Source organism: Vidua macroura, chromosome 2 (genome assembly GCF_024509145.1).
Source record: "Vidua macroura isolate BioBank_ID:100142 chromosome 2, ASM2450914v1, whole genome shotgun sequence".
NCBI classification, from domain to species: Eukaryota; Metazoa; Chordata; class Aves; order Passeriformes; family Viduidae; genus Vidua; species Vidua macroura.
This window is the reverse complement of record NC_071572.1, coordinates 37,601,054-37,616,925: the sequence shown is the minus strand read 5'-3', so window position 1 is coordinate 37,616,925 and position 15,872 is coordinate 37,601,054. Positions and strand designations below refer to the sequence as shown.

The 15,872-nt window shown below is 38.2% G+C and overlaps 1 protein-coding gene across 1 annotated transcript; it reads right to left on the bottom strand.

The window, feature by feature from the left end:
- Positions 1–5,017: 5,017 nt before the first annotated feature.
- On the bottom strand, positions 5,018–13,155 carry SLC10A2 (solute carrier family 10 member 2). The gene is made up of 6 exons (XM_053971179.1): positions 12,734–13,155; positions 9,606–9,724; positions 8,384–8,472; positions 6,145–6,320; positions 5,414–5,571; positions 5,018–5,142 (listed from the first exon to the last, which is right to left on the bottom strand). Exons 1-6 carry the CDS (start codon positions 13,153–13,155, stop codon positions 5,018–5,020), a joined length of 1,089 nt encoding a protein of 362 aa, XP_053827154.1.
- Positions 13,156–15,872: the final 2,717 nt, after the last annotated feature.

The window sequence follows — 15,872 nt, the reverse complement described above, 5'->3', positions numbered from 1 at the left end:
CATTTGATATTTTAAGTTAATTTAGTGTTCAGTTTAATTGAGATGTTTTGGAGCAGAATGAATATTTCTTAAGAGATAGAAGCATTCTATCATGTTCAGTTCTGGCTTGAAAGATCCAGTCAGGCCTGGTTGGTTACTATTTGGTTATGGAACTATTACATTATATTTGCTTTAATTCTGGATGTAAGCAAGCACAGTTAATCTCTGGAGAGCAGATTCTGGTCAGATACCAAGAAGTGAAGGTCTGTACCCTGGGAACTCAGGAATACTGATTATTCTTTTAGATTTTCATCAAGTGTACTGTATGCTAATTGGTTGGGCCACAAAAAAGATAAGCTCATTTCTCTTTTCTGTGGCTGACAAAAATTATACTGACTGGCAGATATTATAAAAGCAGGTTTTGAACATCAAAACCTTATTAGTTTGTGTGGCAGTTTCAGTTCAGCTGGGCAGAAACACCAATTAAGTGTAGTGGTTTTGGTTCACCAATCTGAGTTTCCTGGCCGATGCACCAATTAATGTAGTGGGTCTAGTGCTGGCCAAATGCCAGTGCATCCACTAGAATTATTTACTCATTTTCTGCTGTGAGATAAGGATTAGGATGAGAGAAAAGCAGGCTGAAAACTTTGAAGGGTATAAAAAAAACTTTATTAACAGAACTAAAAGAAAAATACTGAGAAATTAGAGTAAACCTTCAGAACACTTCTCCTGTCTGCAACTCCTCTTTCTTTTCCCACTGACAACGTAAAGAGACAAAATTTGATATTTTCAGTCAGTTTACCACTTCTAAAATAATAATCTTTCTTCAGTTCACTTGAGGAGATGAGTCTCTCCTCCCATGTCATGGAGACTTTTCCACAAGAAACAATTCTCTAGTGGTTTTAATTTTCATGAATAGCAGCCACCTAGAAATCTGCAATCATGAAGTCCTTCCCACGGTTTGGTAGTCTTCCCTCAACTACCACCATGGGTCATTTCAGCTTATTGGTGTTCAATTTTAAGGATGAGCTGTTCTAGTATAGAAACAAATGTTCTCTTCTTTTATCTCTGGGAACAGAGGTTTTCTTCTTCTATCCCCAGGGTGAGGTTTCTCATCTCTCTCATGTCTTTCTCTCTCTTCAAGTTTCTCATTGGATCACAGCTACTTTAACATTTGCTTGGTTCAACATGGGTGTTGCTCCGCCAGTCTGCATGGGCTGCGCGGCGGAGCGGGACCTGGCCCAGCCAACGTCCAGTTACCTGTTCAAAGGCCAGAAGCAAGAGAGCTTTTCCTGGGGCTTGTTCATCTTTAAATGTGATTTCACAGAGGCATATTCAGCTCTCTTAAGTGGTTTAACAGGTTGTCAATATTCAAAACTAGCCAGCTTTTTTGTTCCATTAGGTCCGAATGAAGCTGCCAAGGTACTTACAGGGAATCACTAATGTAGCTTGTGGATTTTTTCCTTAACTAAAATCTAAACTACATTAAACCATGACAGTTTGAAACAAGAAACTCATTTAATGTAAATGGCAAATAAATTTACTTGTTAATTCTACCCAAATTACCTTTCTTCTGACTAACACAGCACACTACATGACTGAACCAGGTCTTCTACCTGCCTTTAAGTCAGATGAGAAATTAGTTATAGTAGAAGTTATATAATAAGAGGTTAGAATCACCATACAGTCTTTTATTTTGTCTAGTTTTTATTTTCTCAACTACAAAGCCTATCTTCCTGGTTAAAGGAGACAGATTGAGCATCTTTGGATGCTCAGAGACCTTATGCAGAAACAGAAAGAAATATGAAAAGATATAATAATTTCAACTTTCTTTTTTTCTCTGTCTGAGACTAAAAATTTAGATATTTGAGCTAAGTCAGGCCATCTAAATCTACTTTATAGAGATGGACAATTCTGAGATGGTGGGCATGTTTAATTCTGTGGTGTTGCGTCTCCTTCTCTTTGCTGACCGGAGAATGCATATTTATATCCAGATTCATGGTGACAGATTGGCTTGGCAAGTGTGATTTTTGCATCTTTGTAGGCCTTATACTACAGACCTTGGGATGAGCGAGGCATTAATTCAACTGTCATTTTAACTTTTAGGGTGCCTGTCCTTAGACATGCTTCATCTCATTTTGACTGCAACAACTTGAGAACCACACTGCAGCAAAATATTTGAAAGCAGCATGGACTACCTAGGCACTCTGGACATGAATGACTAAATGTAAAGTAGCAGTGGAAGCTTAGAGCCTGTAAGACTTAGAAGTGAACTAAATTCCTGATTGCCAGTATGTGTAAGAGTTAGAATGGACATTTATTAGCCTGAACAACACTGCATGATGCTTTTAAGTTGCACAAGCTGCAATGTCCCATCCACAGGTTCTTTCCACGCATAAAAGATTGCTTAAAAAGCAGTGGTGACTCAGTGATACTGCCTTTCATTGAAAGGATTTTCATACTATGGAATGTGAGGAGCTGACACTGAGCAGGTTAAACAAGCTGATCTCAGCAGTCCAGGGTTTTCCTTTTGACAATACCAATATTTTGACAATAACTGCAAGGTTGGAGGCCACTAGACCCCAGCAACTGAACAGCCCATATCCCAGCATTTATAGGTCTCTATATATGCAAACATATTTTTGGACACCTCTGGGGAGACAACACATCTTCCCCAATGGTTCTCACTACTGTGAGATAGTCCACCCCAGCTCCACAAGTGATCTGATACTGGTGTTGTCCAGACTTCACTTCTACAGCTGGAGATTTAGAAGAAAACATTCAAGATCAGGTAGGATGGGGCTCTGAGCAACCTGATCTAGTTGAGGATGTCCCTGCTTATTGCAGCAAGGTTGGACTACATGACATTTCCAGGTCCCTTCCAACCCAAACTGTTCTATGGTTCTAGGATTATTTAACATATCCATTTGACCCATAACATGAGATGTTTTTGTTAGATCTCAAAGCTATAAACTCTGTCTGCATGTTCAGTTTCAGTCTCAATTCTTTTTTCACCTTAAATTACTCCAGTGGGCAAAATTATAAATAGTTTCTGACTTTATTTAGTTCAATAATTTATACAGTTGTGTTAAATACACACGTAGACACACAGACACACACACAGAGTATAAGCAAGACAAACTATTATTCTTCAATACATTTTCAAGATCTGCTTGAAATATACACAGAAACATTGAAGTTCAGCAAGCATGGGGGAAGAGAAGCAGCTTTGTGTGTAAGAAAGACATGATCCTAAGTAAGTTCCACTGTCCATTTTTTTGACGGATGCAGGAGCAAGACAATAACCATTTTAGTACAGATGTTACAAATGACAGCTTATCCTTTTCTTGATGAATATGTTATTTCACAATTTATGATTTCTCCATAACAGTCTTTGCTACATTGTTTTGTCTAATCTTTGTTCTATAAAACACAGAACACCTTGTTGTGTACTAACTCCCACTCAGTGTTGAGCTCCTCCTTGGAAGTTATGATCATTCTGATCTCCCTGCCAAAAGTAAAGCAGCTTCAAGCCTCACAGAACTCAGGAACATTTTGAGACCCTTTCCCTAATATACAGTAGACAATAATAATTTATTCTTTGTTTAGTACTGGGCATGTTTCTGCAGCAGTGGAAAGCTGCAAGTTGGGAACTTAAATTCCACAATTTCAGTTGTGTTTGTAAAATCCTGACACATTAACTCATCATACCTTGAAAGGTCCACTTGAATATGACAGAAAGGTATATTGTTTCCATGTACTGATGGTTGGTTCACTCTTGAATTTTTTGGTCAGCCAACCTCTCACTCATTTACCTGAAGTTCTCTGGATATTCTCTTTACATAACAGCTACAGGACCAATGTTACTCAGTGTTTCCTTAAAAAATTACAGCTGCAAGGAGTTTACTGCACTGTTTCTCCTAGAATTGTACTTATTTTCTCCACACAATTAGGAGAGATTTCCACATGAACTCTTGACTTTTCAGAAACAAACAATATATAATGTATGTGTACATCCAATTATTTCTATTTGTGGTTTATATAAATAAAATCTTAAAATTGTCAACTATACCAATGTCTACATGTCATAGACATCTGGCAGTTTCAAATTTATTTACCTCATAAAATAGCAAAAATATATAGCTCTCTCCAAGCACTACTGTCTTATGTTAAGATTGGTGGAAGTAGTCCTGGATTAATCAGGGACATTTTTGTTCCATTTTCAAATGCCTTCCTTTTAGTTCAGAAGATGATAATTTCTTATGCTTCCAGAACCTCTGCTTGCTCCTTTGTATGCAGCTGTCGCTGCTGTCACTAAAATTGCTCAAGGCTTAAGACCTCACCTTTGTCTCTCTGTTCCTGTTTCCAGGACCTAAAAGACCCAGACCAAAGATGTAAGACTGCTACATTCTATTACTTTCCATTACTTTGGGAAAAATAATGGAGTTATAAGGTGCCTTGCACTTGCTAAAATTATAGCTTTAGAATAAATTAATGCTTCAAGCAATTAATACAGTGCTTTAGTCTGCCCAGACTGACCTAAATGAAACTTTTATTTCATTATTGGCTTGGTCCAATTTCATGCTTGATTCATATTCAGCCTTACCAGATCTTCCATATCAACTCCTGCTCTCGCTCAGACACTTCCACAAGATTTCTTTTTGTTTTGTGTGGGGCTGAGACTAGCAGATGGATTTGCAGGATCATGGGCTGGAGTTGCAGATATCTGCTTCTTTTTAGCAATAACCCACCGTTATTCTGCTTTTTTGTTAAATAATCCATAATAATAAAATGTAAAATAATCCATAATTTAGGGAATTAGCCCCAAAACCAGATTCTACAATTGTGGCAAAAACCATATTAAAAATCAAAGTACCTATTTCTTAAGTTAATCACTTTGAAGTCTTGCTGTACAATGTCAGCAGAACTTCTTCTTTTGTTAAATATTTCCATGAAAAAACAGCATGTGAAAAAATAAAAGTTTTAAATAAACCGTATATTCTTTATCTTCACAGCTGGTGAGAGCAGATGTAATTGTCTATTTCATCTCATCTGATACAAATCCTCCATTTATTTTAGCACTTGATTTTGAATCCTCTTTTTGTGCTGTTTTCTCAACATCTGTCTTTGTTTTCACATGGTGTCTTCTGTAAAGACGGTAGCCTGAGGATCAATATAAGGGCAGTATTAAATAAAAGAATTATAAAAATTGCCTGAAAAAGATGTTGTAGTAACATATATCCATGCAACACTTCCTTTCCTTATATTGCTAAATCATTTCAACACCTCCAGAAAGATTTTTAAAGCTATGTTTTGATTTTGAAATCCATTTGATTATTTTTATCCCTTCTTGTTTTCTCAATATACATGAAAAGTTAAACTGGTAATAATAATGATAATTATAGTGCTATAATAAAAAATTACTATACTTTACCTCCTAAAATTAGTAGTGCAAACAACAGCTGGAAAATGCTGTAGATGAGTGGGAAAGTAAACATCAGTTCAAGTTGTTCAGGAGTGAATGAGAGCTGTACTATAGTGGAACATAGTTGAGTGTTTTGCATGCCTGTTTCCAGAGACACGGTACGACACCTAAAGGGAATAATACAAAGACAGTTGGGAAATAGCATCCAGTGGGTCCTTATGCTTTTTACTAATCTGGATAAGCAAAAAAATGTAAAGGATAACTAAGAAAATTGTATCCTTCAGCTGACATAGTCAGCAAAACACTCCATCTGTGGCTGGTACCACCAATTACTGGCAGTACAGCAGCTGTAGAAGGCTGTGAACCACCTTCAAGGCACATATGTGGCACTCACTGTCTCCCTCTCTTGCAGTGATGTTCTAAATTGCAGACTGCTGCATCTACATGAGGGGTTTTACTGCAGTTCCAAACCACTTACAAGTCAGATCTGTTTCACTTGCTTGAAGTACAAGACATTGGCACAGAAAGTGAAAACATATGAAGGGTTGGAGGAAATGCTATAATCAGAATCTGTAAATAAATGTGCACAAAAAAAGTTTTGTCTCCACATAGCATCACAAAAAAATAGGCTTAGTGAATGAATGACTCTGTAACATAATTAATGTTTAGGGAGCATTCTCAGCATTGATTAATCGCTAAATAAAATCTTTTTACGCAGTTGAATAAAGGCTATGCATTACCTGTTCCAAGACAGACCAGCTAGACGAGCCAGAAAGAATCCTAAAGTATAGCCAGCCGCTGGAAATATGGTGCCAATGATCCATAATTTTGGTGTGATAATCCAGGAGCCTTTGTAGAGTATTCCCCCAACCACAGCAATGAGCACGATGAGCACTGCTCCCACAATGGAACCTACCTGTGAAGCAAAAGAAGAGGAACTGAGTCAGAGTCACAGAATCACAGAATACTGCACAAATGAGATCTCAAGGAAGTTTAATGGCAACAAATACGGTGTCAAACATGAGTCACTGAAATGTCATGTTAAACATGAAACCTAATGTTTACAGCAATACAATTCAAAGCAGGCAGAGAGATGAGATAGTTGCCACTTTAACAAACAGGAGATGTATGATGTACTTCAAGGAGTGACTACAGTTAAAGACAGAGCTGTAATTGCAGATTACTGTAAAACTAGTTTTTTGAAGCCTTGACTATAATTGTACTTAGGGCTGGAGATTAAAAATAATTTCACAGATGTGATATGAGTGAGGAATGGTGCACGCATTAGAAAAATTTCCCCAGAGTTGTTGAGAAACTGATAGCCTAGCAGGTAGAATACTGCATTTTCCTCCCCTCCTTGGTGAATCACACTCTGAGGCTTAGTACAGTGTGTGCTAATTGCACACTAGATTGCTAGTGAGCTAGTGCTAGGAAATTATTTGCCAACTGAAGGGGTAAATCTTTAATGAGGCTAAAAATTAATGTTTGAAAACTGGTTATGAGCTTGTATAGCCTTTCCATACATACCTAAGCACTGCAGTTGATTTTATTTCCTGTGACTGAATGTACTGAGATCTTTACCACTGCTTGCCTAAAAAAAGTTATAGCTCACTCTCTTTTCAATCCCCAAGTGGAACGTCTGTCACTATAGCCTGTGTTGCCAGGGATCTCGGAGACACACTTAGTCTAAGCTTAGGAGAATCTATTCCTCAGCTAAAACATGTATTGCCATTGAAGTGGTTTCATCAGTCTTTGGCTGAAGCATTTTTAAGAGCACTGAGTGAACAAGTGCTTTTGTTTGGCCGAGCTATTAACCACATACACTTAGGAAGAAGAAACATGGTCTGGCCATGACAAGCTCTTCTTTCACCTGGCACACTGTCTTTGTTCTCTTGTCTGAATTTCTCACTATATAGTCCTTTTTCCGACAGCTATGGCTCAATATTCACTTGATGCTTCACTGTCCTACACAAAGCAAACTCTCAAGGCTGTGGGCTGCTCACCCACTCAGTAAGAAGGAATGAAATGGGCCTTTGCTGAGAGATCAAGTAGAGTTTCTTTACATGTGAGTACAAGTCCATGCTTTCCCCTCAACTGATTAAATAGAAATAGCAAGATGTGAATGCATTTAGCTAGCAGTTTAATGAAAATGGATTGACTTAAAAAGACCTTACTTGCGCTCTATGCTGTCTGAGCCAATAGCAAAGAAGTGATAACAAATATAGGTAGAAAAACAAGTGACCAGACTAGTTTTCATTAAGAAAATTTAGATAATATATTTGTTATGTAAAAATGGTTAACAAAGGCCAAGAATTCTCAGCACATCTGAAAATCTCTTTAAACCTAAATCAAATGTACAGAATGGTTAATTTGCTGTCACCCTATATATGGCTGAATTATTATTTTGATGAGAACAGTTTTTTTGCCAAAATCCCAGTATTTTTGATGTATATGAAACCATCTTGCAAAGATAGCTGTATTTTGTGAATAGTTTTTCAAGGTTCATATAGGAGTTGGAATATTTTCTGTTTTATTCTGTTATTATTTTTTAATAAAAATTGGCTTCACACTCAAAAATTGGCTCACAAAAATCAGGAAACTCTCTTAAAAGGAGAAAGGCATTTTGATCCAGAATGATTTTATTTTTTATTGTTTTGCAGAGAAAAACAGCTTTGAATTATTTTCCTTCCATTTTCAGTTTACATTATACACTGAACTCAATTACTAACGTAGTTGCAACCAAAGACAAAAGCTAGTTCTTTAGATAATGATGGTCTCTAATAATGCATGCAACTCATGCATGTTTGTGCGGGGAAAAGCAATACGTTTCCACAGCACCTCATTTGTTTTCTGCTGAAAACTTTCCAGGTCTTATGAAGTCAGATACTAATACTATGAATAGCAATGTACTGCTTCAGTGGCCCCACTGATTCCATAATTTGTCCATAATTGCTTATACTTCAGACTTATATATCCTACCTTAAGTATGATTTTCGCTTTACTAGGCCATTTGTGGTTGACAAATATTCCAACCGAAACAGGAATTACAAGAGCTACCAGAGAAAGTCCTGTAAAAAAAGAAAAGAGAAGTCAAGACCCTGTATGGTGCAAGAGCTCACGACAGGACAGACATCATGACGAGTGACTGTGGGCCTGAAGCAGCCTTTCAGGGGAAGTTTCTGGTGTGCACACCCCGGAGCATGCATGCACACTCTACCCACACCTGCCCATTTGATTTTCTATAGACTCTGTTATCTTTGGCAGCCTGTTGAAGTAATTGCCATTCTGCTGAGCTACATGCTCATTCACCTGCATCAGAAAGGCAGACAGAAATCTGAGTGTGCTAATCATTGCTATCCTGTGATGTGAGTAGCTATATTAAATGTTCATTTTGTCTGCAGGTGTTTCGCTACTGTACCATATCAGCAACCGGTTTAGAGCTTCTTTTGTTTTGGCCTTCCTCCTCCAGTATTTATTTTGAAAACACAATCAACCTATTGGATTTTTGTTTTTCCCCAAGGACAACGGGAAGTGAAGTTGAAGAATGTGAAAGTGATTCTTCTGGCTTTTAAGATTAGCACAACATGGAATTGCACTTGATAAGCACTAGGGCCACAGCTCTGCAAAGCACTGGAGCATGTATTTCTAAATACTTTAACTATTTTCTCTTTGTAGCTGGATGAGATTTTTGACAGGAAGTCAAATGAAGCCACTCCTGGCAGTGTAGATTGCAGCTTTTCAAAGAGACTCAGCGGCTTTAATCACTTGCTTAATTATCCATGTGTGCTTAAGTATTTTGCCAGATTGTGGCCTCAGCATTTAGCACTTTGCAGGATTGTGTCTTAAAGCTGTTATAAACACTTTCATCCAGGAGAAGCAGCTATTCCTACATGAATTATTCTATATTCTTATCCCGCTACCACGTAGGTCTCAAAGCCATTTGGAAAGAAAAACATGCACAATCTTGTCATAATTATCTGTACAATATTTATAGCAGCTTCAAGTCTTTCTCTGGCAGAGCTGTGGATGATGTGAAGTGATTTTTGGTGCCTAATGCCCATGGAGGTTATTAAAAAGTAGAAAGAGGAATATATGTAAAAATCTGAGGTAATTTCTTCCTGATTGCAGGACGCTGTTATAGAGGTGGTTGTCCCTGAATGGAGGATAGACAGAAGAGAAAGTGCTGTTTCACTGGACTCACCAATGCTGTTATAGGGGAGTACAATTGCATCAGCATCAGTCCACATTTTGGTGTAAATAAAGAGACAAAGTGGCATCATTCCCATTGCAAGCAGCGTGGAGCAAGTTGTCATGCTGATGCTGCAAAGAAATTGGTTACAGTGACAGTTCATCTCATGCTAGCCCATAGTCTCTCATTTTCTTATTACCATTTCACACCTTGTGAAAGGTTGTGCAAGAAATGTTGCTGGCTACAGACAATTTATCAGGTTAGAGAAAAGCTAAATGAAAGGAATGGCTTCTGCTGAAAAGAAAAGAATATGAAAAATCAAGGTGTTCTGCAGCTACAGAACCATAACTTTTGGTACAAAGGAGGTAGTCAGACAGGTGGCCAGCAGAAAGGTCTGTTGGCAAATCTGTCTCCATGCTGCCTGTCTGGCTGGCTTCAGAGAGGACGGCAAGCAGGGAACAGGGGCAGAGATGGACATCAAATGGAGCTTTCCATTATATCAGCAGTTCTAGAGTGTTAAAATTGAACTCAAATTGTTTATAATTTGTGATATAATCAAATTTCCTTTTCTGGCTTGTTTTGCTCTAGGCCAAAAAGTAGGTGCTAAGAATTGCTCAGTGAGGCTTAGCATAAGTATTGTTGCTGCATTTTACAAAGGTATTTCTCTTTTCTGTTTACAAAAAGGTGCATTCTGCCACAGGAGTGAAGGAATGGGGAAAGGCATTGGAATTGGAATACAATGGATAAAATTATGCATACAAATCTAATTTTTCTGGTATAAAAATAATGAGAGAGGGTTCTAGTCAAGACCTTTTGGAAGCTTTCTTCTGAGCCTCACTTCAGATTTCTCTTTATTGTTGCTTGTCCTCAGAAAAGGGACTACTGATCCTGGCCCACAAACTGAGCAGATCCAGAGAAATCTAGAAAAATTAATGCAGAAACTATGGGAATATCTGCATTCATTTTGCTTTAGAGTCATTGATTAAGATTTTGCAGGGGCCTCTGGCAAAAGAGTTCCTATAGAAGTCTCCTACAGAGAAAAAGAGTTATGGGCTACAATTAAGCTTTGATGAAGACCCAAATGGAAAAAAAAAAAACCAAAAAAACAAACCCTCATGTTTCCTACCTCTGTACTTCCTGTATCTTTATACTGTCCCTGAATGTACCTCCTTCCCCAAAGTCTGGCCATCCCCTAACCCCAGTCCCTGTTTCCACAGAAGCAGTTGTTTTTGTGAAATATCAAGAGATATCTCTATGGGGAACCATTAGAGGATATCGGCTGCATTTGATTTACTAAGAAAGATATGAAATATCATACTTCACCTGATTATGATTTTAATGCTAATTATAAAACTAATTCCTTCTCTAACTTGTGGTCTATTTGCAGAGAGGTTTTGAAACAAAAGTATAGACAATGACCAAGGGTTGTAATGTATAATCATAAATTATTACAGTTAAAACCAAAACATTTCTGATATGATGGACAGGTTTCTATAATACTGTGATAGCTCCAGAAACCATCCACACAACCTCTAATGTTATTCTTCTATTGAGAAGATGCTTGCCTTGACAATCTGCTGTACCTCCTGTATCCTGTGGTCCCTGCATCTTTGCTGCAAAGGTACTGACCAAAAGCCTTTGACCTAAGGTAGAGGTCTTTACCTGAAGAATAACCTTTTAAAAGCATTTTCAATTAACTTCACCCTTTGTCAACATCATGGGCTAGAAATCCTATTCATGTTTATAGCATTATAAATTTGAATTTTTACCACTGATTTCATTGGAGCAATCCTGAACATACAGAGCTGACCAAGCATAGTTTAGCTCAGTTTATTCTTTCAGGGAGAGATTGGAACAAAATTTCAGCCTTGTACTCAATCTTCTCATCTGTGATTTCTTAGACCTGTATTAATTGAAATTAAGAGTCTTACAGTTCTTAATATCACAGATTTTTCCTCTACAATGAGGAAGTCAAGTATTAGCAGAGCTAACCTCATTTATAATTTGAAAGCTATTTTTACATTAATACCTGTATGTGACAGAAAAGTTCAATATTTTCAAAGGATGGAAAAAAATGTTGCACTAAAGCTGCAGATGTTAACATTCTTAGACTATTTACTCTAGCTCCACATCTTTCTTACTTCTACTATCTTTTTCCATTTCTAGTTAAGACTGGCATATGATAAATTGGATGAATGCTCCAATTTATTTTACTCTATTGGAAAGAGAGAAATGATCCTGCTTATTTTAGACCAAAGTAATCAGGACATAAAAATAAAAAGACGACTTATTTTTAGAAGCTCTTAGAGTTGATGAACCCCCCATGGAATTTGCATCAAGAGTAGGGTTCACTTCTCCTGTGTGTTTGATGTCCTAGGCCAGGTCAGGTGCCTTACACATCTGTTTCTGAGTTCATAGCACTTTGTCATTGAGACCATCACACTTGCACAAAGGAAGGTTTTCAATGCCCTTGATATGCAGGGCTGCCTTAAGAAGTGGTTTCTAGCCTGTAAAATATTCCCTCAGTTTGAAGACTTTGCATAAGGTTCCAGGAGCAGAAAGAATTATCACAAGTATTCGTTAGAACTAGTATTCATTGAGAAAATAAATACCTGTCTTTTTATTGTATAGAACACAAAAGGAGGGAAAATATTTTTTCACAGGAGCTCTTTTTCAAGAAACATTACTTCAAGAAAAGTTTCATAGCCACTATTTTTTTGAGAGGATTCTGGTCCCAAAATCCTATTTTTTAAAATATTTTTACTACTAAAGATCTTGGGAGAAAGAAAAGTAATTTTAACTTGGGCAAAGTTTTCATAATGTATATTATTTTAATTGTCTTCATAGATGATATTTGCTCCAAGATCTGAAGTTTAACAATAAAGATATTTTCTAATGTACACAATTCTGTTGTGATATCTTCCTTGTGAATTCCCTCCCAATGAATCAAGGATATTTGCTATTCTGCTTATATTTATTTCAATTACAGTAACTAACCATCTTTACAAGGAGAAACCACCATGCATGTGCCAGGAAGCTAAGAAAAACATCAAACAGATCAGACAGTCCTTTTCAATGTAAAATTTACAATTTACATGTAAAAGAGCCACACGAAGTACTTAGAGAACGGCTGCTCTTACCTTAGGTCCATGTCTCCATCCACCCAGTAGGCAATGACATTCGAGGCCGTGCCCCCTGGACAGCATCCCATGATCATCACCACGACAGCTTGAATAGGAAGGACGTTAAAGGCCAAAGAGAGCAAGAAGGCTGTGAGAGGCATAATTCCAAACTGGCAAAGGAAACCCACAAATATACCCCAGGGTCTTTTTATGTGGCCCAAGAAATTCTTAATTTCCACATTGCAGCCCATGGAGAACATCACCAAAGCCAGCATGATTGTTAGAACAGTACTTAAAACTACGCTCAAAGTTTGATTAAAATTATCTCCTGTCAATATACAAGAGGTGCCATCACAAATAGTAGCATTTGCTGGACAAGCCGTGGAGTTTTCTGCCAAAGAACCAGCATTAAATTGCTGGGAAAGAAAGTTTGTCTGCATTTTGAAATACAGAACTGCTCACTACATCTGCAGTAAACTTTCAAGCCTACGGTTGTTCGTCAGTGACTTCTTTTAAATGATCCAGGAAGCAATAAAGTGCAATAAATGCCAGAAAACTCTTACTACTCTTGAAGGGTTTGGCTCAGCACTGATTCATATAGTTATAAAAGTTGCACTTGTTTGGTACAGTGACCATTAATCATTTATTCATATGGTAATGAGGGATCCCACATCAAGAGAAAAGCATGTTAATATTTAAGGGCATAAAGGAGGCTTGTAGTGCTGCTAAGCCCATGAAATGAGACTCACAGGAAGAAGAGAAAGTTTAGACTTCATTCTTTGAGTTTCTTGCATGCCTTTGGGAGACCTGCTCATGCATGCAATGTTGCTGGAAGTACAGGGGTCTGTGTGGTGAGTAACTGAGACACAAGAAACAATGAGTAGAAGTCCTAAAATATGATTTGAATCTGCAACTCTTGCTAATGGATGCAACACTCAGCACAACACACATTTGAATGACATGGAATCTTAGTTTCTGGCAGCATGGAGATTCAGCGTCCTCCTGACACCTTCTGCCAGGTGCAGCGGGTGCAGTCACACTTTGATCCAGCTTGGAATGGAAGTGCTGGACAGTGAGAGAAGGAGAGTGGGGTGGCAAGGGCAGAGGAGGAAGGAGATATACTCTCTGAGTCAAGTGTGGGGAGCAGAGATCAGGGCAGTGAGGCTGGCATACGACTGTGGAGCTGGCACCCAGCAAATTGACCACGTCCCCTTCCCTGCCACAACATTCTCAGCATCCACACCAGGGATGACAGTGCAGGTCATCTTTTTTTACAAGGTGCAGCACAAAGGTTATGAGATAGATTTCTTGTGCCTGACTTTGGTATGGCTTGTTGTGCTCTGTCATCTCCATGGCTCAAAATAATCGCAAATACTGAAAAACTTTTAAACATTTACCCCTTGGGCTTCCGTGAAAATCTGGAAATTTGGATGGTTTTCAGAGGAAGAATCTTAATGATTCTTTACCTGCGCCAAGCTTTGTGGAAGAAGTATCTTCAAGTGTAGATCTTAGACAAAAATCAAGTCTGACATGTAAAGTGCAATTGTTGCCCCCCAATAATCTTTAATTTTCAACACAGAAATATTTTTTATTAGGGTAACGTGCTAAGCCATAATTATCGTCAGCGAGCAAGATTCTCACTGGAAGTCTCAGCACTTTTGTTCCTAACATCAATGTGTGAAATGATAGGAATGATAGGAGTTGCTTTTTTTTTATACTTTAAACCTTGAATCGCGTAGGGGGAGTTGCTTGCATTAGAAAGGATTTCCCAGCATGCTCAGATGGCACCTGTTTCCTTACAAAGGGGTCAGCTAAAGGCTGTATCTCCTAAGTCACTGTTGGGTGCCTGATGGGATAATGTCAGAGTAGCTTTATCCTCCCAGGCAGTTGGCAACTCCTACCCTGTGATTAGTGCCACATCTGTGTGACTAGGATATGTCTAACAGAACAACAAGTAAGGTAATAAGAAGTAGATGAAAGGAAGAGAAAGCCACAAGATCTCAGTTTGGCAGAAAAACTTATTCTCCTTTTTATGCTTGCTTTCAAACAGAATGTTTTAGGAGATTTTACTTTTCAATCCAAATCTTTTAAAGTGCTAGTAAGGTTTTTAAAGCCATATTAATAAAGCTGTATTAATATTTTCTATAAAACCTCTATCAGAGTCCTGATTTGCACTTGAACTTGCTTCTTGTTGAAACTAAAATTTTTTTACAATAAGTGTCTTGAAATCTCCAGCAAAACTTGGGGCTGGGGGCAACTTTCCTAGTCCTGTAAATATTTGGTATGCTGTGGAAACACAGAGTGAGTAGTTTGGGAGGGGACCTGAGGCTTAGAGTGGCTGTTTCTCAGCAGAGCCTCATGCAGGGTCTTGCTTTTACCTCTTCCATCTCCTTCTGACCTTTTGTCTGGGCGCTGCAGGGGTGCTTGATGCTGAACCCTCAGAGACAGCACAGATGAAATATCCCTGGTTTGGGTCTCCAGCCTCTGCTAAGGGACTAGACAGTGCAGCTGTCATTTTGGAGTTTGATTTCTGGGAACAGTGTGTAGGGGGAGACCTTCATGCTCAGGTTTTGTGCTTAGCTAAGGACAAACAGCACATCAGCTACTCACCTGTGTGGCCTTGTGGAGTAGCAAGTTGTGTAAAATTTACCTGTATTTAACTGCTAGCTTTGCCTTTGTTTTTTCCCCTCTATTTAAAAAGGGATGACTGTGAGTCATTATTTCAGCAACTAGCTGTATAAAACCTTAGGTCACAAAAATGCTGTCTGGAAACAGAAGAGACCCCTTCTGAATTCAACTTATTATTAGGCTGACATTGCCACGATATAGCACAGATGAGAATATCTGTATCAAGGATTCCTCATGTGTTAGGGAACTAAAACCTTATCCAAGATATTGAAATATTTACAGGCACAGTTAAAAACTTGGCATGTTGCAGGAGGTACAGTATTACTGAGTCGGCAGGTGGGTCTCTCAGGAGTGCTGGATTTCAAACATTCCTCTAAGTCTGTTTTGCCTTTTTAAATGTGCTTCTGGGATTTAATCCATTTGCATGGATTAAATACAGGATAGCGGGAGACATCCTCAAGGAAAGCAGCAATTCAGAGATGGTTTTCAGAGATACTTAGCTATATGCTTTCTGTTTCACTGCCTGTTT

Excerpts from the sequence above, each read along its gene's own strand:
- SLC10A2 (XM_053971179.1), bottom strand. The coding sequence starts at position 13,155 with ATGCAGACAAACTTTCTTTCCCAGCAATTTAATGCTGGTTCTTTGGCA. Across the intron at positions 8,473-9,605 it reads ACTCCCCTATAACAGCATTG|GACTTTCTCTGGTAGCTCTT; the intron begins GTGAGTCCAGTG and ends CTTTTTTTACAG. Across the intron at positions 5,572-6,144 it reads GCTGGTCTGTCTTGGAACAG|GTGTCGTACCGTGTCTCTGG; the intron begins GTAATGCATAGC and ends TATTCCCTTTAG.